The sequence below is a fragment of the Patagioenas fasciata genome, chromosome 1 (assembly GCF_037038585.1).
Source record: "Patagioenas fasciata isolate bPatFas1 chromosome 1, bPatFas1.hap1, whole genome shotgun sequence".
Classification (NCBI taxonomy): Eukaryota; Metazoa; Chordata; class Aves; order Columbiformes; family Columbidae; genus Patagioenas; species Patagioenas fasciata.
In genome coordinates this window covers 57,944,855-57,972,373 of record NC_092520.1, presented here as the reverse complement: position 1 = coordinate 57,972,373, position 27,519 = coordinate 57,944,855, and the positions used below count along the sequence as shown (strand labels likewise).

The 27,519-nt window shown below is 38.0% G+C and overlaps 1 protein-coding gene and 1 long non-coding RNA gene across 6 annotated transcripts in view; both read left to right on the top strand.

Annotated features, from left to right (window-relative positions):
• NALCN (sodium leak channel, non-selective) overlaps positions 1–27,519 on the top strand; it is a 245,206-nt gene that overhangs the window by 201,035 nt on the left and 16,652 nt on the right. For 4 of the 5 annotated variants that reach the window (XM_065829703.2, XM_071807101.1, XM_071807097.1 and 1 more), the window contains 16 exons: positions 2,783–2,856; positions 11,023–11,124; positions 11,561–11,630; positions 12,664–12,755; positions 12,914–13,036; positions 15,287–15,343; positions 15,721–15,841; positions 15,940–16,071; positions 17,860–18,027; positions 19,205–19,309; positions 20,023–20,129; positions 21,965–22,085; positions 22,168–22,266; positions 24,808–24,901; positions 25,431–25,537; positions 25,939–26,013. In XM_065829703.2, coding sequence (XP_065685775.1) covers positions 2,783–2,856; positions 11,023–11,124; positions 11,561–11,630; positions 12,664–12,755; positions 12,914–13,036; positions 15,287–15,343; positions 15,721–15,841; positions 15,940–16,071; positions 17,860–18,027; positions 19,205–19,309; positions 20,023–20,129; positions 21,965–22,085; positions 22,168–22,266; positions 24,808–24,901; positions 25,431–25,537; positions 25,939–26,013 — 1,647 coding nt within the window. The remainder of the gene's footprint in view (positions 1–2,782; positions 2,857–11,022; positions 11,125–11,560; positions 11,631–12,663; positions 12,756–12,913; positions 13,037–15,286; positions 15,344–15,720; positions 15,842–15,939; positions 16,072–17,859; positions 18,028–19,204; positions 19,310–20,022; positions 20,130–21,964; positions 22,086–22,167; positions 22,267–24,807; positions 24,902–25,430; positions 25,538–25,938; positions 26,014–27,519) is intronic. The other variant, XM_071807107.1, reaches the window with a different exon arrangement.
• On the top strand, positions 3,054–10,060 carry LOC139827648 (uncharacterized). Its single transcript, XR_011738553.1, has 2 exons — positions 3,054–8,490; positions 9,806–10,060. It is a non-coding gene; the product is annotated as an uncharacterized lncRNA (long non-coding RNA).

The following is a 27,519-nucleotide window of genomic DNA, read 5'->3' as shown; positions in this document are numbered from 1 at the left end:
GTCTGTGCCATATAGGAAGCTGTAGACAATTTCAGGAAAAATTATTTCCCTCAGTTTTTTCCTGAAGTCAGGTGAGCCAACACTGGAAATTTGAAAAGAAATTAGTGCTCTCTGTGTTTTAGGTCTTTTCTAAGATGTTAACAAGCAAAGAATTGTTATTAGAAATAAATGGACATAACACATTAGTAAGCAGCACACTTCTTTTTCCATGTTTGTTGTAATTGCAATTATTCTAAAGCAGTTATTTCTAACATGAAAAAACCAACTAAAACAAACAGAAAAAAAAAAAAGCTGGTTTTCCGCCTTCATTATTCCACTAAGTTTGATATTCATAGCTGAGTCTTAAAAAAATTAGTAGCTAAACCTTGCAAAATGATAGATACTCCTGTGGTTTGGCAGCTTCTTTCTGCAATCCTGATAAGAGGAAAGAATCAGTCATCTGGGATTCCAGCTATTCATCACTGACATTAGAAGAAAAAAGATGTGGGAGTTGCCATTACTTTCACCATTGTGAGTTATATCTAAATCCATAATAAAGTACCATGCTGATAAAGCCACTACACCTGTGCTGAGGTACTGCAAATGAGTTAAAACCTATATGAATACATTTCAATATATGAAATATTTACCCCAACACAATGATGTTTAATATAATGGTATACCTCAAACTGTGATTTTCAGTTTATTTTGAAGTTAACCATATCAGGCAATTGAGTGATTTTTTTTGTTTTGTGTTCAAATGTTCAAGAATTCTGTTACTATTTTTTTAATCTTATCTGGAATTCCAATACCTTTATTTTCCAAAATACATTCTGAAGTGTTGCGTACTTTATTTCAGTTTTCAAGTTGTAGGTTTCTTAAGGAACCCACAATATCTCAAAATTGTGGTGTTTTCGGGTCATCTATGTTCTTACTTCCACAGTTGTACAGAGGTGGGTTAGGACTTGAGAGCAGTTAAAGGGGCCACACTTGAAAAAGCAAGTGTTAGGAAAGAGATTGCAGCTTGCTGTTACAGGTGTAGCTTAAAAAGCAATAGTCATTTTATGAAGGACAGCCAGTATAAGTAAAATGTTTTAAGCTATTTTCTAGGCTTCTGTTTTTCTGTAAAGTAAGACATCTTACTGTGAATCAGAGTCAGTCTGAGTCTTGAGAGAAGTTCTAGCAAAATTGTTCATCAAGTAACTCTGGATTTGAGGTGGTGTTTTAGAAATACATCCTGAGGTCAAACAGATCCGTTACACAAATCCAGTATTTATAACAAATAGTTTTAAAGAAATGTGCTCAAAGATTCCATTTCTGATCAATCAAAAACAGAGCACATATTGCTGGGAGCTGCCAAATCTCTCTCAACCATTTACTTCAAGAAAATGATCTCTAAACTGCTGACAGAGTTGAGTCTTCAGACACTTTCAGTTCATCACAGGTGTAATTCCTCAGCTAAATTCTTCAACCATGATTTGTTCCTTGATTTACCTAGTTTGTTACTACTCCCTTAGGAATGAAGTGCTTGCGTTTTCTTGTATCTTGTCCTGCTCTGCTCTGCACTGGTGCAGCCTCACCTAGATCACTGTGTGCAGTTCTGGGACACAGGATAAAAATATATTAAGCTGCTAGAGAGTGTCAAGAAGGGTTTGGAGAAGAAGCCATATGAGGAGCAGCTAAAGTCACTTGATTTGCTCAGCCTGGAGAAGAGGAGACCAAGAGGAGACCTCGTGGCGGCTGCAGCTTCCTTAGAGGGGGAGGAGGAAGGGCAGGCGCTGATCTCTTCTCTTTAGTGACCAATGACAGAACTCAAGGGAATGGCAGGAAAATGTGCCAGGGGAAGTTTAGGTTGGACATCAGGAAAAGATTCTTCCCCCAGAGGGTGGTGCAGCACTGGAACAGGCTCCCCAGGGAGGTGTCACGGCCCCAAGCCTGACAGTGTTCAAGAAGAGACTGGACAAGGCCCTCAAACACATGGTGTGAGCTGTGGGGTTGTCCTGTGCAGGGACAGGAGTTGGACTCGATGATCCTTGTGGGTCTCTTCCAACTCAGGACATTCTATGATTTTATTATCTCAGTCCATTCATTTAATGTCCAGGAAGTCCCATTCACAAGAATATGCCTAAAACACTGTTCATGACTAGAGGCAATCACAAGCATATTTTGCTCTCCACGCTTTTTGCTCTACATCAGGAAAAAAAAAAGGATAGTGAAGAGGGCAAGAACAGGCAGGACAGGCAGGCAGGCCTGGATTCAGGAGAAACAGGACACCGACTTTAATCTCACCTAGCTCTAGGAAGTGGAGTGAGACATCTAAACCTTGTTAGCCGGCTCTTCTGTGAAGTTGAGGCATCTCCGGAGTATGATGCAGCCTAATCAAAATCCACAGTGGAGGAGGAGTAGCCAGGATCAAGTCAAAGGTGTGACTTGGCCAACTGGAGGAAAAAAAGTATGTGTAATAAAGGCAATAATATTAATACTAGTCAACAAAACTATCTGCTCCTTTACACCTGAAACTAGCTACGGATTGGGATAGGGAGGACAAAACCTGCAAGAAAAGGCTAGGATCTTATGCATTCCTCAAAGAATTAGCTCTGTGTGACGATTTTGATCTTTTCCACCAGTCTCTTCCTGGAAAAGGACACCTGTGCCACAGACAGTGAAAAACAGCTTTATGACGGAGAACATTATGTGTTCAATTTTACATACACAGCATGATTATGTTTCACTGGTCTGTCAGATACATGTGCTATATTTTAGGACAATTAAAAAGAACGTTCTCTTTTTCTTAATTTTACAGCTCCGTAAATCTGTTTTCAGCATCAGAGCAAGAAACCTTCTGGAAAAAGAGACAGCAATCAATAAAATTCTAAGGTAAGACTCAGCAGTGCTTTGATATTATTGTGACTGTCATCTGATTTCTCATAACCTTGTTTTTCATGATTGTTACTGTATGTATGATATTTATGACAGTGTATCCTTTTGTAATACTGCTATTGCTTTCATTATCAAAGATAAATTGCTCTTTTTTCTCTGGACTTATTATATATTTGAACAGCAACAAGAGAGAGATTGCTCTTGTTCAGTGTGTATTTGAATAATGTGTCATGCAGAAAGATGATTTTTCAGCTATTTTCACATCTTCCTTCTACACCAGTAAAAAATGTCTCTTTGTAAGTGGCGTTATTTTACCTGAAGAATTCCAGCTTAGTTCTTGCATAGATATTCACATAAACATTCACAGGGGTTGTAGGCTAGAAAGCATAGACTACAGCTTATCATATTCCAAGTAGGAAATGTACAATGAAGAAGACTGCAGAACTGTGACTTCCATAGAAGGATTTCCTGAATGTTCTAATAATGACCACTCATTTCGGTATTCCTTGTCGAGTAAGTACCGAGCACCGTAAGTAAATAAAGCACTCGTACATCTCCAAGACCGCGTCTAAGGTTATCATATGGGGGTAACACTATGCTCTAATTGTTCGGGTCACTATTGGTTTTACATGAGAATTACTGTCATTGGTATGAGGTACATTAACAATGCCAACAATGTATAGCAGCAGTCTTTAATCTCCTCTGAGGAAAAGGAACAAATACTGTTTATTGTTCCTTGTAACCACCTCAAAATTGTTATGTAAGTTCTGAACTGTAACATCTCCAACACATCTGGCATAAGAAAATCATGTTCATGGATGCCAGTGATGAGTGTGCTAGTCCTGAGCACTGCCAGTGTTTCCATGTTGGTGCAGGGGAGTTTTACAAACAGAAAAAAAAATTATAAGAAAAGATGAAATTTACAGCTGAAACTTTGGATTCAATTCAAGGAACAGAGGAAAATTCAAACTCACAATACACAAGAGATTCTTTTTCTTATTTTTACTTTAGTTGTAAATGCTGTATACTCCTTAATAAAAGTAGCTGAGTCTCAGCTATTTGGAGTGTTTGACAAAAGAAGAAAGGATGTTTATGCCAAGAACAATAAAAGATAACTCAGGATGTGCCTTCTGAAAAGATTCCTTCTAGCATCTTTTTAATTTTTGACTACCTGAATTAAGGAGTCTTTGTTTGAAACAATGCCTCTACACAGAAAAGCTGCCTGTGGGCAACTTCAGCTTGATCAAATTGCCATAATGAAAAGAGAATTTTAAGTCTGTTCTAGCTTAAGTCCACCTCTTATCTTTCCCCACTACTTTTTAAACTTTGTCAAATTTTATTTTAATCTAATACTGTATATTTCCATATAACCAACCACATAGATGGAATATGCATTACACATAGATACCTTTCTGTCTGTCTTGTGCATATTCCTCTATCTAAACCTTGGTTTTCACCTTATATACTGAACTGCACCTTGACATCTCCTCTTGGAGGAAGAAAGACATAAATAGCCACCAACCACCCAGAGAGACAGGTTCACACACTCCATCCTAAGTGTCTCATCTCCTCATCTAATACTACATTGTGCAGCAAAACTGAGGTCTCAGGTCTCTTTTCCTGAAACTTTCTTGCTGTGGGGAAACCACATATTTTCTGAAGACCTTGCTTGGAAACTGACCTTCACCTTTCCCTTTTGAGGTCTTGGTGCAGTTAGTCCTAGGAACAGAGCCAAGGATGTAGCAACTACTGTCCTGAGTACTTTGACCAGTGATTTATATCACCCCTACCAGTATCAGAGCACAGAAAGACTTAACTCTTCACATAAATCCATTCTGAGCTGGGGACTTCACCCTTCCAAGGAAAATGAAATGAAAGAAAAATGAGTTACAGACAGAACAATTTTTTCAAAACAGGATCACATTTAGTAGTGCTTCTGAATTACAAACAGCTCCATTTCTTTCTGAAAATTATGATACATTTCCCTCAGCAGCAATAACCATAACTTCTAGTAAATTTCATTACAGCTGCATTATGTTCAGTGTTTCCCACTTTTGTCTCACTTTCTCTCGCTGTGGGCACTGCTTTTCATCTTAAACACAAGTTTTGTGCCTGTGGTTCTTCTGACCCTCATTCCTTATGGGGCCATTGTCTAAGAATGGGTTCTTCATTAGTTCCACTGGCTTTCTGAGGTAGACAGGGTGGATAAGGTCCAATTAAAATGTTGTGTATAAACAAGTGCATTCTCTTCAGTGCTGAGGATAAATGATAGACAACACAGAATCGTGAGGAAACTGAGCAAATTTAAAGTAGTCTCACATAGTCCAAAATATAATCAAAGAATCATTAGTACAGAACCTGACTCTAGTCTCTATTAAACCATGCACCACAAAATGGTTGAGGTTGGAAGGCACCTCTGGAGGTCATCTGGCCCAGCCTCCCTGCTCAAGCAGAGCTACCCAGACCTGGTTGCCCAGGACCATCTCCAGGCAGCTTTTGAAGATCTGCTAAGATGGAGATACAACCTCCCTGGGCAATTTGCACCAGTGCTCAATCACCCTCACATAAGGGTTTGTGCTCTTATTTTATAAAATACAAGGAATAACGTAAAAGTTCTCTGAGCTGTTGATAAGAAAATCGAACTCACAAAAATCACAAGAAATCATTTTATTATAAAATATACAACAGTTTGGGAAACTAACATTTTTTAAATGGGCAGTTTTTTATTTGCTTTTCATTACAGCTGATATTGTAGTCAAACTGTAAACTGATGCTAGCAGTATGCAATAGGGTTTTCACTGTTCTGATCAAGATTTGTCTGATGTATTTACTGGGCCTGAGAGAATAATTTAGCTCATGGTTAAGTAGAACTTTCCATTTCATAAACAGTTAATTCAATAATGTGCATTTATCCTTTGTTTGAAACTGAGACTGCTGTGAGTGCATCTTGGGGAAAAAATAACAAAAATAATTCTTTGAATTAAGTATCCAGTTCTACTGATTTACTAATATACTAGAAGATAATTCAGAGTGCGTTCATACAAGTATTTCTGCAAAATACAGTGGGTTTTTTTCTGAATATTAGAATAAACAAGAAATGAGATTCCCTGTCCTTCTAGGAAAGTTATAAAGTTAATCTCTGAACAAATTATCTCTGGACACTAATACAATTGTGTAATATAATACACCACCTGTCTGAAGAGAATGAGCAGACATTTTCATTAGTTAGTTTATCACAGGAACGTAAAAGTCTTGGTCAGAAGGGAACTTCAGAGGCTGTGTTATCCAGCTGCACACTTGAAGTAAGACTATTGCTAACCCTGGATCAGATCAGCTTTGCGTCTTCCACCTACTCTGGTTCCAGCACTGCATCACCCCTCCCTCAAGAGAGTTTTCCTGATGCTCAGTCTAAACCCTCTAAGCCATAGTTTCTGGCCTTTGCTCACTGCACTGTCATCTTGCAGTAACAAGAGTTCAGCTTTATGCTTCAGCCTCCTCTTCAGCAAAACAAACAAGCCCAGTTCTCCCAAGTCTCCCTGGAGGTCACATGTTTTGTAGGCCACTGACCTCTTGTACCTGCTCCTGTGTTTCAGCATTGCTTTTGGAGTCCTCAGAATTTTGTCGCAGATGCAGCCCCTGCAGCTCCAAGTATAGAAAGGATAATAAATTCCCTCTGTCTGCTGGTTACACTCCTTAATATAGTAGGCAGTTTGTCTTACTGGTGGCAGGAACACACTGGTCCAGTTACCATGCAGGTTACTCCATCCCATCCAGAGCCAGTGTAACCCTCAGTTCCTTTTCCTCAGCCAGGAGCTCCACAGCCTGCAGGGATGCATGGAGCTATTCTGCAGCAGGTGTGAAACTGCACATTTCCTTGTCCAACATCCTGAAGCTTTTGCTGACTCAGTCCTCAAGTTTATCAGGGTCCTTCTGGTTTATTACCGTACCATTCAGTGTGTCAAACACTGCTCTTCAATTCTCCACGTAACCGGTTGTTTCATCATAGAAGACATACCTTTGGTATCCTGTATCAGAAATTTGCTTGCGTTACATGACTGACTTGTACTAGTTCTAAAACATTTACAACAAGTTTCTCTGTATGTAATTTATGTTTTCTCTTAAGAATATGATTTCTTTCTTTGTAACTGTGAGGTTTTGAAACCATGCCTTCTCAGAACAAATGTTCCAGTTAAGCTCAGCTTATGAGCTGCCAAGCTTTGATACCATGTATTTCTCAGAACAAATACTCTAGTTAAGATCAGGTGATGATTGTTGTCATCAGAAGCAAAACCCAGACTTAGTCACCACCTTCTTAAATCTCCACAAGTCTATGACATAATTTGATTTGACCTGCAAAGACAAAGAAAGAAATAATGGAATGCACATATCCATTGATATGAAACTTTATGGGTTTTGTGCCAAGTCACCGCCATGCTATAGGTAACTGTAAAGCATTGTTGTGAAGTAGAGTTAGTGGGCTGTGGAGTCTCCAATACTGCAGGTACAGAAAAGTAAGTTAAACAAACATCAGCCCAGAATAGTGTAGATATTGATCTTGCTCTGAGAGAGGCGATGGACTAGATGGCCCTTTGAGGTTCCTCCTTCTCCATTGATTGTTTCAATTCTTCTGTAAGCCAAGGAAAATAATTATTATACAAATATCTGGTAGAGGAAAAGCTGAACCAGCAAGGTAAGAATAACAATGAGAATGCCAAATGGCTAAAGAAAATAAAGTATGTTACCATACTTATGGTCAGAAGGAAGTATGTTACCACAGTTCAATAGACTGAGCAAACACTGAAGAAAATCAGCGACTATTTGTTTTTCCCTTTAGAAGCATATGGAAGGAAACAAGAAAAACATGGAAAGAAAAACCATGAATTATCCAACTCACATTAATAATTCATTTTATTTTACTAGTGCTAGATTCGGTTTTCTTCAAAAAATAATATATTTTTCCCCAAAAAATGGTAGTGTAGCTGTGGTGAAAATGTGTGTTTTATTTGCTATTCAAACAGTGCTTTATTGAATTAAATTTTTAAAATGAAAAAGGGAAACACTAGAACACCAATCAGGTGGATTCACCACCTGCCACATTTAACCATATTTTCCAAGTTAGTTGGAAGTATAATCAAAGCACAGAAAGATGTAGCAATAATATAGAGTCATAGTGAGAATAGTGCTGAATTATGTCGATAATGGTGTGTTTTACTGAAGCATACCACACTGCTACTATGACTTCAGTGTGAGTGCGTTTCAAGGAAAGCAAGAACAAAAGTACACAGCAATATGTGCAGTTACTACAGAATGCGTAAATATTCACTCATTGAAACAATACAGAAGAACAACAAATCAGTGTTATATTGGGATGCAAGAAGATGAGTGACCTGTTGTGGAAAGGAGGCCTCCCTGAAAAGTCCAAGCGTGAGCCATATGCATACCCTCTGCAAGAAACCTCAGAATATTCATGAAAGGTATAGTATTTTGGAGTATTGATCAAAGCATTTAACATTTTGCATTAGCTCAAAGAATGTTACTCGAACACTCTGGTCACTACTTATTTTTCAGGGCTTCCAAAGCATGAAATAGTTCAGAGGACTTCAAAAGTTTGGACCTCATAATTGCTTGCAGGTAATGCAAACTATGTAGTATTCCAGTATCACATTCTTTATGATCTTAACCTGTAACCTGGCTTTCTGATAACCTACCAAATCACACTTTCTTTTTCAGGATATGTTATTCCATTGATGCTTTTCAAGGCAAATTAAGAACTTGTAGTTTAGAATCATAGAATCATTTTGGTTGGGAAAGAACTTTAAGATCATTAAGTCCAACCATTAATCTAACACTGTCAAGTCCATCACTAAACCATGTCCCTAAGAACCTAGTCTCTGCATCTTTTAAACGCCTTCAGGGATGGTGATTCAGCATGTCATGGTTTAGCCAGCAACTAGAACCATGTGCTCTCACTCATCTCTCCCGTCACACTGGTGGGACGGGGAGGAGAATCAGGAAACAAAAGGCAAAACTCACGGGTTGGAATAAAAATGGTTCAACAGAACAGCAAAAAAAAAGAAAAGACAACCAATAGCAATAATAACAGTGAATATGGATTTAGGAATATAACTTAGGAAGAGATCATAAGCAATGCTAAGAGTCTTTCCAAATGTGTTAACATTTTTATGCATGCCCATTCTGTACGCTATATGGCTAAGTGTATTTTATTATACCATTAGTAATCAAATAAGCCATCTTGTTTGTTAGTCAGGTAAATAATTTGTTGTTTGAGCATTTAATGTTCTTAGTATGGACACTAAGAGTTTATGTAACTTATGTAACTCCAGTCCCTAGCATTCTGTGATTCTGTGATTCTGTGATTCGTAACCTGTGTACAAGGACATGAGAAGTTTATGTGCAAGTGATTTTTGATGTCAAGAAAAACCTTTCTAGCAGTTAAAAGCAGAGCACAATAATTTATATTTATAGGGGAAAAAAAAAGATAAGTTACCTTCTATGTCACAGCAGGAAGCCTCTATACAGAATCAGACCACAGAACTCTCTCCATTGTCTCTGAACAAAACTGGATTGTCATTTTAATGGAGTTAGGTAGGATCTATTTTTTATAGTTTTATATTTTTTTTACACAAAAATTGCACAGGTATTCAAATGATATCTCTGTTGTATTCTGACAGTGCTATGTAATATCATCCTCCCTAATTTAATGCTTAAAATCCATTGGTATTATAGTGTTCATGATTTGACTAAGATGAGCTGTTTTTTATAAGACATACAGTAATTTTCTTAAATGGCATAATGCTTCCATTCACTGTAGTGTAATCTAATGCCCTCTGTAGTGAGTGTAGGACAATGTATTTTTGTAGCCTGTGAGTGTGACTGGCAGTGGTGACACTTACAAGCATTGTAAGTTTCTCATTTTTTGTTCCAGACCTCACTTTGGATCCCTACTCCTATCATTTATGTGTTTAAATCCAAAAGAAGGAGAAAACAAAGTCATAGGGGGGAAGAACATGCCTGGGACGCCTTTTGCCATCAAGCGTGATCATTCCATGGTGTCAAGGACAGCATTTATCCAAGCATCACTGTAGACTGGCGAACAGAGTGGTCACTCCAATAGCATGTAGTTTTTTTCATGTTTTCAACAAAAATGGAGATTTGATTCATTAAAAAGTATGAAATACTACCAGCTGGATCGTGTGCGAGTTTCTCTTAATGATTGTAAAGCACAAAATGAGCAATAAGCCATTCACTGTGTAAATGGAATATTGCAGCATTCCAGGAAAGTGAAAATATTTTTCCAAAGTTGCCCAAAGTGCCTTTTATCAGCCATCAGAGAAGTTGTGTCAGTTCTCTTTAGTGGAAACCTCCATTTTTCCTGAGCAAATCCGTTTCATTGTAGCCAGCAAAATAAAGACATGCATGTTCTGTTGCACTGTCGCACACTTACTAACCAGCCATCCAAGTGACATATTCATTTCTGCCAAAATAGTGTAAAATATATTTGCCAAATTTCAGGAAGAACAAAATGAAACAAATGAACTAACAGGTGAAAAAACCCTGTTACAACAACAAAATGCTGTGAGCTCAATGCATTCCAAGAGAGCTGACATTTCATATTACAGGATATGAGCAATGTGCAGCTTTTCATTTCAGACTACACATCGTCCTGGTTATGGAGAAGAACCCTCAAAGATACACTGCAGGTCTTGATTGTGTACATAAATATGTTGTCACATACAGCCCTGAAAGGGAGCTGCCCTAAATTGACAACTGTATTTGTAGTACTCCATTCTTTATTGCTGAGAAGCTGGTTTTATGGATGATTAGTGAATTGCTTGACCCTTTTCACATTTCGTGAAGTCTTAAGGGACCATCCATTCTACAGCAAACTGAAAAAACTTCAAAGGTAGGCCTTGCTATGGCATAGAGAAGGTTCATCAGATGACCAGCTTTGTTGCAGAATGGGGACCATTGCCTTGGAAATAACACATTTTCATGGGAAGTCCATTGCTCTTTTATTGTTATTCTCCATTTAGCTGTGCACTTGCTCCCCAGAAAGCCAAGCTGACTTGTCTGAACATGCTACCTCAGAAGTTCTAATTTATACTGAAAATTCTGTGTCATCATCATTATATTTCTTTGTAGGGCCTGCACTAGACAACGCATGCTGAGTGGATCCTTTGAGGGGCAGCCTGCAAAGGAAAGGTCAATACTCAGTGTCCAGCATCATATACGACAAGAACGCAGGTAAACACAGGAAGGATGGTTTAAAAATATTCTTAAAATAAAGGTGAATGAAAAAAATAAATTTGAGCAATACCTAATGTGTGAAAAACTGAAATGACTTGCTTGTGCAAACAACTGAATTCTACATTCTTCATTGTAAGAATAATGAAATTCATTGTACTGTATAAATGGAGAAAATGCCTTTTTATTTCAAATGTCATTTCCTTCACCGACTACAAAGCTATCAGTTTAAAGATCAGAAGGAAAGAAATTGGCTTATGTTAGACCAGATTGAAAACAATTGAAGAACATATAAGCTTCTGATGTCAGCGAGAGAAAAATGATAAGATTTTGATATATTGGGTGGCTGGAGAGCAGTGCTTTATAATGGCCTTCCTATAAAGGTCAAAAATATCATCTAAGAGATGTATCATTAAATTGATTATGATTGTTTCAGGTCACTGAGACATGGTTCCAACAGCCAGCGAATCAGCAGAGGAAAATCTCTTGAAACGTTGACTCAAGATGTAAGTCCTCATAGAAATGATGGTTTCAATTTGAGAATATAAGAAATAAACATATGTACTATATAATAAATGCTTGTGTAAGACTAATGTCTATGATCTTGTTTACAATTTGTCTTTTGAAATCTTGAAAGGAAATCATGAATACTGTAGTTGCATTAGAATTATCCTCAAAATAATTGACACGGTTATTTCAGTGACAGACTTACTGGTTTTGAAACACTTGCTGAGATGGATTCACTGAAGCTGTAGACACTACATTAGGAACACAACAATTGCTACCCAGGACACCTTAAAAAGCCTTACTGTGGAATTATACAAATCACTCAGGCTGGCAAAACAGTACTTCAAAATTTCCGACAGAAGTTTAACAATACTTTTCAAACACAGGAACTGTCAGAGAAAAGGACAAAGACTAAAAGGGAGAATAGTAATCACGGATTTCACTGTGCCATAGTTTCACGCAGTTAAGTGCATTTTCACTTCTGCAAATTCACAATGATATTTTGTGGATCTCTGTGACTAGGAAAATTCAAGGGGCAATATAAGTCCCTCCATTTCCAAACTTCGATTGTCATTTTCTAGATGTGCTGAGTACTTAGAAACTGCACAAGAAGTAATTAATGAATTATTTTGCACGGTGGTAGAAAGAAACTGTAGGTTACTCATCTTTTAAAGCAAATGTAGCTGACATGCAGCCAGCTTGAGAAGCTGAAAGAATGTCGAGAGCCGTTTTTTTTCCCAGTCTTTGCCCTTAGTAACTTTGATGGTATTCATTCCAGTTCAGAGACATCGGCTGAGCTTACAAGACCTTTTCTTTTAAAGTTAAAAGTTGCACTGGATGGGACTTCGTGCATGAAATTAAAACTGAAATTAACCTTGATGAAAATAAGCAGCCTTTTGCTGTAGATAGGAAATACAATATGCTTGATAGAGTTGATGTGCAGTGCATTTGGAAATAAAGATTGCTTTCATCTGAAACATTCAAAAACAACAACCCGCAGACCCCTATTAAAAGGAATCATTTTCCTTGTAGCACTCCAACACAGTGAGATACAGAAATGCACAGAGAGAAGACAGTGAGATAAAGATGATCCAAGAAAAAAAAGAACAAGCTGAAATGAAAAGGTATTTAAAAATCAAAAGTCTGAGTGCACGCTTTTCTATAATAAGTATTCTCTATATGAAGTAAAAAGTATTGAGATTCATGATGAAAATAGAAAGAGTATAAGGGATATGTCTTGCCAGGTATAATGCTTAATAGTTTACCTTCTGTCTTTCTAAAGGAAAGTCCAGGAAGAGGAGCTGCGGGAGAATCATCCATATTTTGATAAACCACTCTTCATAGTTGGTCGTGAGCATAGATTCAGGAATTTCTGCCGAGTGGTGGTACGAGCTCGCTTTAATGCGTAAGTTTATTCCATACCAACAATTGGTTCCAACAAGTGTTTGCTTTAATGGCCTCAGAAATCTAGTTCTAACTTGTATTTTGGAAGAAAAACTGTATAATATGGTCATCCCACGAGCTGGCAGTCAGTTGCCTGTGGTATAGTCTTGCTGTTGAGGAAAGGAAGCAATCAGATGCTGTATAAGGGGTGAGATGTGTTTAAGCAACCTGCCCTGCTGATGAATTGGGACAGGCCTGTGGGGAAACTGCAGGCATGAGCTGAGAGGAAAGGGTAATGTTTTATATCCCAACTTTTCAAGCAGCTTGCTAGTCCCTGCCTATTCCTCATCGTGAGGTGGGAAGTCTTTATACACCAACAGAACAGAAAAAGATGAAAATAGAATAATCCCACTGTGCTCACCCAAGGACTCCTTAGTCCATAATGAGAGATTCAGAATGGACGGGGAGATGTTCAGCTGTGGGAGATAAAAGGAGAAAAGCTGAGACCAAGTGAAAACCAGGAACATTCAGGAACTAAACTGTAGGTGTATGCGAGTGTGGCAGATACAGATCTATGTACAAGCAGCTTCATATAAAATTATCTTACAGCTTTTCTTTTAAACCTCTGTCTATGACTGGCACTGTCATTTTGGAGGGTTAATGCATGTCACCTTGCAAACAGACAGGTAAGACAGAAGGTAGCTCAATGCTGTGAGTTTGACACTTGGAAGACCTGGTTTCAGCGTGTGCTTTACTATGGATCTGCTTTGTGCCCTTCAACAAATTACTGCTAAGTAGAGCAACAGGAAGGTTAGATACTCAGTTTCTACAGTACCCATATTTAAGTGTTCTGCCACCTATGTAGAAGCACGTCCTTCAGTTAGGTGCCTACTTCTCTATGCAACTGCTAGCTTGATTGTGGCTTGCAGTTCCATGAAGTAGTTGCAAATTAAAACAGCAAAACAAAACTCACAAACATGCATTCCAATCCACTTGTCAAATATTAGACATGTCAGTGCCTCTTAGCATTGTGGATTGCCCAAAGGTAACAGGATACTTGGATTATCAACAGTTTAATGAAAATGTTTACCATTCTAAGAGTAAACTGATTTTGTTAAAGTAATTTTTTCTATTTATTTAAATAATACCTACTTTATTCATTGTCCCAGCTTGCCAAGTAAGATATTCTAGATATATTTTTCAAACTGGTGGGATGCATATTTTCTTCTAGTAAAAAAGGCTAAGGAATGCCAGTGTATACAGTGTGGGGAAGAGGTATGAGCTTAAGACACAAAAGCCAGTGCCTTCAGTGGGAAGGCACTAAAATCAGTAGATTCTGTATACTGACTGGTGTAAGTGGTTGAACCTGGCCTGTGGAAGATTCCTCTCATCCTCCTTTTGTGCATCTTGCGTTCTTGTTATTCATGACCATGAAATCTCTGGCTCAATTCAGGTTAGTCAATTTGTCACTTTAAGGAAGTGGTAGCAATTTCACATCCCAGTCGCTAGAACCCTCACATGCAGTATCGGTTCCATGGTTTGTTACGGGGATTTGAAAGTTAAGTAAAAAAGTTCCTGTAACCACTTGGGTAGGATTTTTACAGCTTCTCCTGCTGAAGCTGTTCTACTTTGTGTAAAAAGGTTAAATAATTGCTGGAGCAAGAACTTAACTTGTGTCACCTAAATATGTCCTTATTACTTATAGAGGGGTTCTCACTCTCTCTGGCTGCTTAATGGGTTTTTGGATATGGCAGGTGAAGCACTGCGATTTCACAGGGAAATTCAGATATGGAGAATCTAGAAATATTCATCAGAAAATGATTGAAAAAGTAATAAAAGAAATAGGGCTTGTGGAAGGATATTTTTGTGTGTGTCAACTGAGGTTATCAGCCAAGAGGTTTTGAAGTAGAAGAACTCCTGAGGAAGTACTTTGGTACATAAAATTCGGTGGCAGGTTATCCTCCACTGCCCCCAAGCAAAATACAAAATTGAGTCCTTGTTTACAAAAGCAAGACCCAAAAAACTACCAGTTTAAAGAATCATTAGAGGAAATACAGGTAAACCATTAATTAGAGAGATACTAGCTGTGTTGATAATATGACTAAAATTACATAGAATTAAATGAAACTCATACAGACATTTAAATTAAGCCAAGATAAAACATAGCCTTGATTTTGGACATAAATTACTTTGACGTGATGGATGCATGGTATAATTATAATGCTGACTAAAATAAAATGTAAATGACTGTTATCTTTTCTTCTTTTTATAGTTCTAAAACAGATCCTGTTACTGGAGCAGTGAAAAATACCAAATATCATCAACTTTAGTAAGCACTGCAAAAGTAACTTTGCTTGGTCACATTAGCCTGCAGTATAAGTGTGTGAGCGCACACATGCATGTGTGTGTGTGTATGTGTGCATGCACATGTGTATTTCTTTATTTCCCTCAAAAAGGTTTTTCTATTCATGGAGTTGTTTGGGGAGGAGGATTAATAGGAAGAGGACTTTTTTATCAGACTTCTCTTCTTCACTTGCATGTAACTTCCTTAGTTTTACTACGCACTTTTGAAATATTGAAATCTTTGACACTCCTCAGCTTAATTTTTTTTTCATAGGAAAGCACTTAACTGTGGTGTAGACACAATACAAGTGACCCAGCACTCTTGGCACGTTCGTAATGGTTATCCTTGTGTGTTTTTCACAGTGACTTACTGGGTTTGGTTACTTACCTGGACTGGGTCATGATCATCGTTACTATCTGCTCCTGCATTTCCATGATGTTCGAATCCCCCTTTAGAAGAGTTATGCATGCTCCAACACTCCAGGTACTGTCACTGAATTGTTTGGCATTTAATGAAACACTGTCACCTTGGTTTTTCCACTGCCTTTTCCTAAATCGACTGTTCTCTGCTTTGATTTTCAGATTGCTGAATATGTTTTTGTAATATTCATGAGCATTGAGCTTAATTTGAAGATAATGGCAGATGGCTTGTTTTTTACACCAACAGCTGTCATTAGGGACTTTGGAGGAGTTATGGACATATTTATATATCTTGTAAGTTTTTAAATTTATGGGAAGTTTATTTAGCGTTCTTAATTCTGATATCTTTAGATGTATAAATGATTGATGTTAAAAAGTTTGGCTCTGCATCCTGGTACAAATGCAGTAGTGTAATTTCTGTATAAGCATGACAATTTTCTCGTGCAGTTATGTATGCAAACACTTGTTTAGACATCTAAAAACACACTGATGTGATAAGCACCTAGCCATTTAGTGTAGAGCCATTGTTACGTCCCTTTTAATTGTTTATATGTTGATATGTTTTAAGTATCAGACCTGATTTTATTCCAAAGTAAGCTCAAGATCTCTGACTTGCTTCAGCATTTTTACACCGGAGAATCTTTATCCATTTCTTAGCCATTCGTTGCTTCATTCCCTCTCAACAGTTCTCCTGCTTGATAGAAGATGTTTCAAAAGCTTTTACCATTTGACAGAAGGGCAAATCCTTGTTGCTGGTGTTGCTATAGCAGAAAGAAAGCAAAGCAGCATCTTTTTGTATTCCATTACCTGTCAGTAGTGGTTTTCAGGAAAAAAAAATTCTTCTACTATTTTCTTTGTCCTTCGGAAATTTCTTACATTCCATTCAAATACAAGAGAAGGGGCTCTGTTTCCTCTTCCCATATGACAATAAACACACACAATGTGTCAAAACCAGAGCTCAGTATAATACAGTATGAAATATTTTCTAACTGAAGAAATTACTAAGCAAAATGGCTTTGATGGATTTAGATTAAATCTTTCAGAGATTAATCCACCAGACAGATGTGCTGCATAAAATTTGTCATGATCAATTTGTATCAAAGATTCCGTTGTTAGCATAAATGAAAATATGCATACTTATACAAAACTCCTACTGTAGTGTGCATAATCAGTATGTGCATAAGTTTCTTGAAATCTCTCTGAATCCCTCTGCTTGTCTGAAGGAAAATTTAGTAGGTGTAGCTTGGATATTCCAAATGTGCCTATGGCGATCTTAAAAGAATATGAAAGAAAGTTAGAAGCACATGCACATCTTTTTGTTTTGATGGGGTGACTATCTTTTACCACTGTTGTTTTTAATGAATTGTATTATGTTTTAAATCATGTTGGTGATATCAACTTGATCCTCTGTTTTTTGTGCACTTACCTCTTGGTAACACTCATCTCTGTCCCCCTGTAATAACCTGGGCTTTAAAAATACTTTTTAAAAAATAAAAAGTAATTAATTGACTTTATAATCACTAATCATCTATCAGAAATTGTGTGGGCAACAAGACAAAACTATGCTGTTTGAAAACACTGTTGAATGCATAATAATCATCTGATAAAACCACATGGTGATAGAACTACTAATGCCTGTAACAAAGTGGTAGGAAAAACTGTTGAGGAGACTGTTCACAGACATTCCCCATGAGGATATTTCAGGTTTAGGATAGAATCTCTGCTTGAAATGAGAAGTGGAGAGAGAGGTGATGCTACCTTCTGCAAGAATATAGTTCATGTCCCTGCTTTGAATCAGCCAATTTGATTTCTTCTTTTGGAACAGGTCCATCTGCTGAAAAGAATAAAATAGATTTTGAGTCACAGGGGAAGACAGAGGCTGAAGCTGATGCCCATTTGTTTGGACAATCAGCCAGGGCACAGGAAATCCAAGTCATTTCTCCAAATTAGGCTTTTTTTTTGCCTTAATCGTCCCTTTAATTTTAAGGAAGAGAAGTGTTTATTGATCTTCTGTGCTGTGTCTATGTCAAGTAAGACGTTGTGAGCCTCATCCTTTGCCTTTTTCTGCTCTGTCTCCTCAAGGTGAGTTTGATATTCCTGTGCTGGATGCCTCAAAATGTCCCTGCCAAATCTGGAGCTCAGCTCTTAATGGTACTCCGCTGCCTCCGACCTCTTCGGATTTTCAAGCTGGTCCCTCAGATGAGGAAAGTGGTGCGAGAGCTGTTTAGTGGCTTTAAGGAAATCTTTCTGGTACGTGCCAGATATTTTGTTCTCATTGTTAAAAAGAAGACATGAAGGAGCAATAAATACCATTTATGCTATAATGTTTATGTATTTTTATCTTTTATCCATTGTTATCATCTGTTTACTTTTCATTGTAGCTACCACTGCAGATGACCACACAACAGGTTGAAAATTAACTCATTTACATTTGTACTGAATAAAGCTGTTGTAATAACTCTTTTCTAAATTATATTATTCATTCAGTGACCATCAAGACATAGGAGAATTAATGAAATAAAATCTTGCCCCTTATTCACAGATCTAGTTGGGAAAGGAAGATGAGAAGTAGGGTATGGCCGCTCTGCAAGAACAAAAGTAAATCTCGTTTCCAAGCTGAAGGTCTCTACCTCCAAGTTTTTTGAGAGGCAACCAGAGACAGTACATTTGTTCATTGCAGATCTGGATCTCATTGTTATGTCATTGTTGTTATTATGATGATCATGATTATGCACTTATAGGAATAACAACAAGAAGGTAGTCTGTGATTGCTTGATCAGAACCTAATCTGTTTTTTCAGAACACTATGTGATTATTTGTCACCCTAAATAACAGACATTTTGTTCCTTAACAGAATGCTGTGTTGGGTAGGGTTTTTATAAAAAGCTAAACTGCAAAATATTTGCAGACAGTAATACAGAAGAACAAAAACTATAAAGCTAGTTAGCATTTTAGCATTTTGTAGATACTGTATTCTATTAAAGATATTTACATCATAATTTTCTTATGCATATCTTTATTGTAGCTGTCCTGGAATTAAATATCTAACAGTAGCTTGCTTAGATTAATTAGTAAAGCCTGATTCAGCAAAAGAGAAGTAGCACATATTTAAGTACTTGAAGAGTTCTCTTTAAAGTGAATGGCAATTCTTGTGTATACAGAATTTGACAAGGTGGTACACTGAGTGCAAGAAAGTTTTGATCCTTATCTACGATTTTTAGATGTGAATAATCATAATAATAACAACAACAGCAAGAACACAGCACCTGGTTACTGAATCAGAACCTGACGTAATATGTCTGTCACAAAAGCCGTATTTCCAGGTTTATGCAGCCGAACGATCCTCCCTGCAGTTCACAGAAGAATCTAAGCCCGTTTTTCAAGACTGCAGGAGGAAAGCTTGACAAGTCTAACTTCATGTTTACAGGTTTCTATTCTTTTGCTGACATTAATGCTTGTTTTCGCAAGCTTTGGAGTGCAACTGTTTGCTGGAAAACTGGCTAAATGCAATGATCCGCACATCATCTCTAGGGTAAGAACTGCTTTTTTGCTTCAAAATAATAGTATGTTGTCCCATTCCCTCCTGCTGAGGAAAGCCAGTGGGGCAATCAGAACTGTCATGTGAGAGATGGAGAACTTGGGCATTTGTTCAGAAGTGGGATGATGGAGGGAAAGGTGGTAAAGGAGTGAATAAGGGAAAGGCTGAGTTTTAGTGTAAAAAATGAAGCAAGTCCAAATATTGAGGACTGTCTGAAAAAGCTGTCAAATTCATACCCTATTATCTGCAGAGGACTGGATGTCACATGGAATGAACCATGAAAAATTACACCTTTGCATTCCTAGGTCAGCAGCTAAAAACCAGGTGAGGCTGCAAGAGATTAAAAGCACTAGGAATACTGTGTAGGTTACCTGGAGAAAGTTAGCTGTGTTTTGTACTCCATTTGGAGAAATATCATCATCACCTGAAGAGAGCAGTGGTCTTTAGGAAAAGAGGTGAAAGGCTAGATGGTCTTGCAAAATGAAAAGCACTCTCAGTCCTGGAAGGAGAAGGGTTTTTTTCATCATACCTAAGTTGCATTTTTGCTTTTGGTAAAGGTCCATGACTATTAATCCCAAATCAGTAAATAAGCCTTGATTTCTGTTTACATTGCTTCCCCATCATGGCAAAGGTGCTGTCTATACTGGCATTTTGGCATCTCTCACAGGCCATTATTTAATCTCAGGCTGTGGTTTATTTCACTATAGGAAGATTGTCATGGCATCTTCAGAATAAATGTGAGTGTTTCCAAAAATCTCAATTTGAAGTTAAGACCTGGAGAGAAAAAGCCTGGATTTTGGGTGCCACGAGTGTGGTGAGTTGCTACACATTCTTTCTTCAAAAACTCAGCTGTTGATGTAGAAAATCACTCAAATCTCATAGCACTAAACTATTGATGGAGGGCTTTTTTTTTTTAATTCAAAAGGTATTAAGGGCAAAAATTCTGGTATATTTAGTAAGAAAACAGATATATGAAACTTTTCCAGACTTAACCTGCTGTTTTGTTTGTAAAGCAGAAAGGAAAAAAATGACTGTAGGTACTGAACTTATATAGGAATTAGATGTGATTATTATTACAGTGGGAATTATTGTCTTGAACCAAGATTATCACTTAGTTGTTCTTTAGTGCTATTAAGAAGACATCCTGTGAGCCATATATCAGCAACAGAACCTAATAATAAATAGGAAAAGATGGGAAGAAAAGGAAATGAAAATGAACCTGCCTACAGCTACCCATTGAAAAATGAACAAGCTAGCCCTAAAAAACAGCTGTTGTCTTCTATGGCCATCAGCTATGCCAGTGAGCAGCTTCTTTCCTTTCCTGTGCAGGGGAATCCTTGTGGTCTGTCTGGTGCAGTACTGCAATAAAAATTATTTCAGACCTAACATTATGTTTATGTTAGTATTCCGATAGAGTCTGTTTAATATTTTCCAACACCTGAACAGGCAAGAACTCCACTCTTTAATTGTTTACATTTTTAAGTTGGTTGGCATTTTGCGAAATCAGCTTAACAGCCACAATTATTTTAATTGACTATGTGCATGGATAAAGAATGTACCAGCAGTGGTAGATGCAGAGCCATCCTACACTAATGAAATAATATGCTGTGATTTGAACAGTCAGTGAAACTCTGACATCTGCAGAAGTCTTTGTTTCTGTATGCTTCAGACAAATTCTTCCTCAAGTAAGCAAATTCAATCCTCTCCAGCTTGATCCAGAAATAAGCAAAAACTGTCTTAATCAGCAAAACTGTAAACTTTGGGGAATGCTTTGTTTTTGCAGAAAAATGTTTTACTGCAAGGACATTTATACCACCTGTTGGCCGTATCAGGCCAGATTTTCAAGAGCCAGATGTCAGTATAAGAACCGCATTTAAAAGAAATATCTGCCTCTGAAAGCTCTCTTTTTCACTGAATGTTTGGATTTTCAGAAGCACCAAGCACCAATTCTTCTGGAATAAAACTATTTACCTTATAAATTCTTGAACGTTAATTGGGCTCCTTGGATTATCTGTTTTGGATTGTAGAGGCAGAACAACATGTAAACATAGCCCAAAGAGGGTACTTTCAATATTCAGCCAAAAACATCCTCTTGAATCTCAACTGATACAATGGGTCAGAACATATCGTGTAGGAAAAACAAGAAGATATGATATCCTCTCAGTAAATTTTGCTTTAGACCATCAATCCACGATGATAATGAAATAAGGAACAACATTTTCTAAAGAATCTTCTTGACTTTGGAGTCTGACTCATTTGTGTGGCTTTGAGACTGGTCTCCTTCAGGTAAATTTCCAAATTTGGCCAGTGCCATCAGAACCATTTTTTCATGAGTCCTGTATTTTACTAATTTCATTGACAAAAACACCAAAATGTATTGACATGTTATAAGCTTTAGTACCGTGAATCGGATTATGAGTAACAAAATAAAACATACATAGGGATCAGGAAAAATTACTCTGCACATGTTCATTGCTGTTGCTATTGCCCTGTTTTTCTTGAGACAGAACTTTGAATGGTATATTTCAGAGGCCTTCACACCAATGTGGCAAGGTATTGAAATGTTAGTTAGACTATGGAGAATCAAGGTAAAAATAGAAAGAACAACTCTATTACTGAAGTTGCACTTATTTGTGTACTACATTTCAGGGCAAATCCTCGGAATTTTAATTTTGACAATGTGGGGAACGCAATGCTGGCACTATTTGAAGTTCTTTCATTGAAAGGCTGGGTGGAAGTCAGAGATGTTATTATTCATCGCGTTGGGCCGGTAAGGAAATGCATCAGTCTTTGAATTCTACAACACATACTTTGATTTGGTTTAGTGATTAATTTTATTTTTGTGTATTCAGATCCATGGAATCTACATTCATGTTTTTGTATTCCTTGGCTGCATGATTGGACTGACCCTTTTCGTTGGAGTTGTCATCGCTAATTTCAATGAAAACAAGGTACTGAGGTGGCTTATCATGTGTAGAACTGGCTTTGTAAGAAGCCTTAAATTGAGATTACACTGTCTGTGCTACCTAGTAAGACTGCCTTTAGGACTGATTTACCAATCTTACATTCTGCAAGCTTGACAGTATGGCTTCACACACACCTGATCCATATTTCCTCCCAAACTCAAGCCTTGGGGTGGCAGCAATCTGTCACATGCTCTTTCAAAGCTGTCTGAGTTTATTTACAATGCAACTGTGTTACCAGATGGAGGTGGAACCTAAAGCAAAATGTATGTACAGATACTCCACACTCTACTGGTTTAGTTTGATGTAGGGATGTGTGCAGTGGCAGGTACAAAAGGTTTATTGTACTTCTATGTGTTACGACCAAGGGGTTTCATTAGCACCTTGCAATTGCAGTATTTCAGATCGAAAGTAAAGCTGCATGACTTTTTCCTGGCACACAGCAGAGTACATTATAAAATTAATTGTCTGTCACTCAAACAAAAAAGTAGCTACTGTTCTAGGAAAGAACTGCAGTTCACATGGGCTTTGCGGATTACCCTGAAAAGCAGAAAAACCTGTTCCCAGGTGAATTGTTAAAGAGCAGCTCATGTCTACACTGCTTAAAGACAGGATCCTCTGGATGGGACTGCCGCATACTACAGGGAAAAGAAAACATCTCCAAATTTGAGTTGAAAAGATGAATACATTAGTTAATTATGCAGTGGGGAAAACCTTTCAGCCCAATCAACATTCGAGTGAAGAAATGTCCAGGAACTGAAAAAAATATGAAGTAAGATAGAGAGAAGGCCAGCAATTAGTACAGAAAGAAGAGAGCAGAACAGTTCACTGTGTGAGATTAAGCTGTATCTTCTTAAAACTAGTTTCTTGTCCAAATGATTGGTGTTTTCAGTAGATGTTGGCTTTAGAAAGTTCATAGCTGATACATGGTTAGAGTGGTGCCAGGAGCTGATGAGGAGGGTCAGAGTTAGACAATTAGCAAATGAGCTATTTTACAGGAGAACAAGCAATTCGCTAAAATAAAACGCAAAATATTTTAAGATATGCTGTAGTATTTCATGTGAGCTGTTGGAGCTGCGGGCCTGGAGTAGTCGAACTGGGAAGTACCATGGGTGGCTGTGGGCTGAGTCCCAGCACAGGGCAATAGCCTGAAGTATTCCACCACCCCCTGTTCCACAACCCCCACCAGACACTTGCTGAAGCTCCCGAGAGCCACGTGTTCAGTCGGCAGTGAAGATGTGATCAACTCAAGTATTATCTGGCAGTTTTGAGCTGAAGTCCAAATGCAGATGCAGTTCCTCCAACAGCAGTCCCACTCGCAGAGCTCTGCTCTGTGATCCCTTTATAATGATCCTGCTGGTGAAGTGCTGGTTTCTGAGAAACTGAGCAACTCGGCATCCCGATTGCTAAATTTTCCAAAGGTCCACCTTTTTCGCCACCTTTCATCTTCTTTGCTCTCCACAAATATAAACCAGACATGCCCATCTGGTTGCCTTTTAATCTAAGCATTTCTAAATGTTTTTGTTTGGGCCTGACATGAGTAATAGGCATCCTTATATCTGTCGCTTTGTCCACGTTGTGTTGGAAGGCACCTCCTCCCAGGTGCTGTCTGGGGATGCATCTCGATAAAGAGATTATGTCCACTGAGAGGGAGCAATCCTGACCTCATCAGTTGCACAGCCAGCTCCAGTTCCAGCACCTACACAAGCCCCAGACCTCACAGCAACCCTCACCCAGGTCAGTGCAGCTCCCTGCTGACTGGGGGAGCAGCCAGCTGTCTGAGAGACAAGCTTGTGACATTTACCTCGACAAGGTCCTGCTTGGTTTTGTAAGTCCAGACTCCTTCCATGAGATTTTACAGAAGTGATGAGGATCTCTTTTTGGTTTGAAGGTCATTTAAAATAACACTGAATTCCATTTGGGGTTTACTTGTTTCTTCCTGTGTTCTGAAAACACTTACACAGGTTACCACATACCACTACCTGCCCTAACGGTGTATCCCCACCTCTCCTTGTGCTTCCTTTGTGGAGAGCTCTTGTAGATTCATAGTATGCTATTATTTTATTTGAATTACACCCTGAGCAGAAGAGCTGTGGAGAGCGGCAGCAGTCTCCTAGAGGGCTTGTTCCCCAAGGTACTGCAGTGGCGCAGACGAGCCACAGGGTTTTCTGCAGAAAAGTCTGGACAAAATCGACCACTCTTTAAAACAGTCTTTCCTGCAAATGATGTTCAGTCAAATGGACAACCTCCTGCAGTGTTTCACTGCCCGCACTGGGCTGCTGCTACAAAGAGCAACAACTGTGCCTGCTGAGCCGAGTCCCAGAAACTCACAGCTAATGCATCCAGAAATCCTCTTGAGTACCAGCGGGTACTTTAGACTCCTTTGCCCAAACTGTGTGTTATTTAAGGAGAGTTGCGTATGTAACTTTATTTCAGGCACCAAAGAGAATGTTGTTTTCATGTTTACAGCGTTAAGTGTTCTAGCTTTTATATGACAAAAGCTTTATACGCTTCTCTTTGTTTGTTAAGGGGACAGCTTTACTGACTGTAGATCAGAGGCGATGGGAAGATCTGAAAAGCAGACTGAAGATAGCACAACCTCTTCATCTCCCACCTCGTCCGGGTATCAAAGATATTTTGATTTTATTCATGTTGAGCCCTAGTGTTCATGATTCCCCAGGAGTCTGCGATTCAAATTAAAATTGTAATCGTGAGGCCACTAGGAGGTTGTGCATAAGTTAATGTGGAAACAGGCACCAACTACAGATCTCCACATAAGGCTATTAAAATCAACCCAAAAAAGGTTGTGCTTCGATGGTTTTAGGATAAGCCTTAATGAAAAATGAATTTCTAAATGAAAAATATTTGCAGTTGGCTGTTAATGATATGAATGGAATGTATTAACCTGACAGCAGTTGAACGATGCACTTGCCCTACAAGTAGCAAAGTCTTCATGCAACGCTAGTGTTCAGTATTTAAAATTATATGTTCAGAAACCCTATTTGATATGGAAAATTGTAGCAGAAAATTAGAAATGTCTTTTGAAACTGGTAAAGGATTATTTTGCCACTAATGAACATGGAAAATATGTCAAGAAATAGAGGAAATATAATACTGTATATTTTCTGTTCTTCAAACTCTTTCTTTTTCAGATAACGATGGCTTTAGAGCTAAGATGTATGACATAACTCAGCATCCATTTTTTAAGAGAACTATTGCTGTACTTGTTCTGGCTCAGTCTGTGTTGTTATCAGTTAAGGTAATTGTTTTTCTTTTCAGTGTTTCATTGCAGTAGTACAGCATGTGTTGCACATTTCCTAACACCAATTAATGATCGGTTGAACCATTACTGTGATGAATGTAGGGAAACATGTTTTCTAGATACATCAGTCTCATTTGGCACAGATGACTGTAGATTAATTGTCACTTGTGGAGCTGAATCACTTTCTGCCTTTTCGTAGACTGGTCCATTATTTTTAACTTCCATTTTATCTGTAAATCTGTGAGAAAATAATACACCAGATGGAATTCCTGTTTGATTATATTTTAAATTGAAATCTATTCATTAACAAAATCTGTACGAAATGTTAAGGTAATGAGTAGACTTTTAGTTCTGTTTAACAGCTACCGTTCTGTGAGCAGATTTTGTTTGCATTTCAGTGGGATGCTGCAGATCCGGTGACTGTGCCTTTAGCAACAATGTCGGTTGTTTTCACCTTCATTTTTGTTCTTGAGGTAAAGTAATATATTTTATGACTTGTTAAGACTATTATGTATATGTTTCATTTTGGCTTTAAGGTTGTTGTCTTGTTTTTCACTACAGTTTCTATTTCTGAGCATGTACATTTGGGGCCCTCCTTGTCACTCGTCTTTAAATGTGTACTCTAGGAATAAAGTTTTAATTAGTTATAGTCATGCTTCACCACTCTCAGTTTTGTGTTCTTCATATATATATATATATATATATATAAAACTTATATATATATATTAAACTCTGAGCATTTCATCTTGCATTTTGGTGAACCCAGTGAACTCTTTTCTTGCAGAACATCTTGGATTAAATTCAGTCTCTACAACACAGGATCTGTGTTGTAACATGGAAGTTCTGCTCAATCCATTTCTGTTTTGCTGGTTCTACAGAACAGAGTGCATTAATCCTCACCATTCTATGGCTGCGACATCATCAAACCTCTCTCCATTTTGTTTTGGTTTGGTTTTTTAATTATCATACTTCACTTTAATACCTTTTAATAAACTATGTCAAATTCCACTATTATCTTTTTGTTATACAGATCTGGATCCTGTGTGGTAATGGTTCTCTATGAGAAAAATGTCACCACAATCAGCTGTGCAAAGTGTAATTAGCCTGTTTTCATAAGATTGGAATCTAATGACTTAAACACATTTTTTAAAGGATATTTATTATTTTTTTATGCATAAGGCTATCTATAGTGTAACAAAGTACACATTTATGAGGTTAAGAAATATGCTTCCTCTGTGGTTAGGTTAGTACATCATTCTTTTATAAGTTTATGGTTGAGTGTTTTCTTTTCAGTCCCCCGTGAACAGCTGATACTGACCGCTATCAGAAACAGGATAGTAGACTGCATTCCCACTGCTCTAATCCAATGTGACAGTTCCTATGTTCCAGTGATAGGTTTTGCCAGCAGTGATGAATAAACAATGAAGTGAATACCTTGTAGCAGCTGTAGCTAGAGTACGTCTGTGTTGTTGCATCTTTTTCCCCTGCCCAGGAGAAATCAATATCTCTTGAGAGACTGAGCAAACACAGAAAAGTTTGATTTGTATCATACACAGACAGGTTTTAATTTGCCTAGTAAGTATGTCTTTAGAAATACTTTTTTTCTTTTATACTGCCAGGGGAAACAGATACAATTCTAGAATTTCAAAGGAACTTTGTCAGAGCCAAGAAAAATTTGTTGGCTGTCTCAACAGGCCAGCTATCCCACTCTGAGTGCACACAATCTATGGACAGAGGAAGCAGCTTCCTGCCCGGCATCTTCCCTCATGCAGCATGGTCTGGTTACAGGGTCTGCAGTGTACACTCTCTGCTACCACTAGCAGGCATGGTCCATGAGGAATGCCAGAGCTTTTTGCATTGCTCATGGCCCCGTGTCCAGTCTAAGGACTCCTGGTTCAGTCTGAAACTTCTACTGCTCACCTCATCATATGCGGTATAGAAGAATAGGAAGAATTTGGAGCTGTCACTTTTGTTACCAC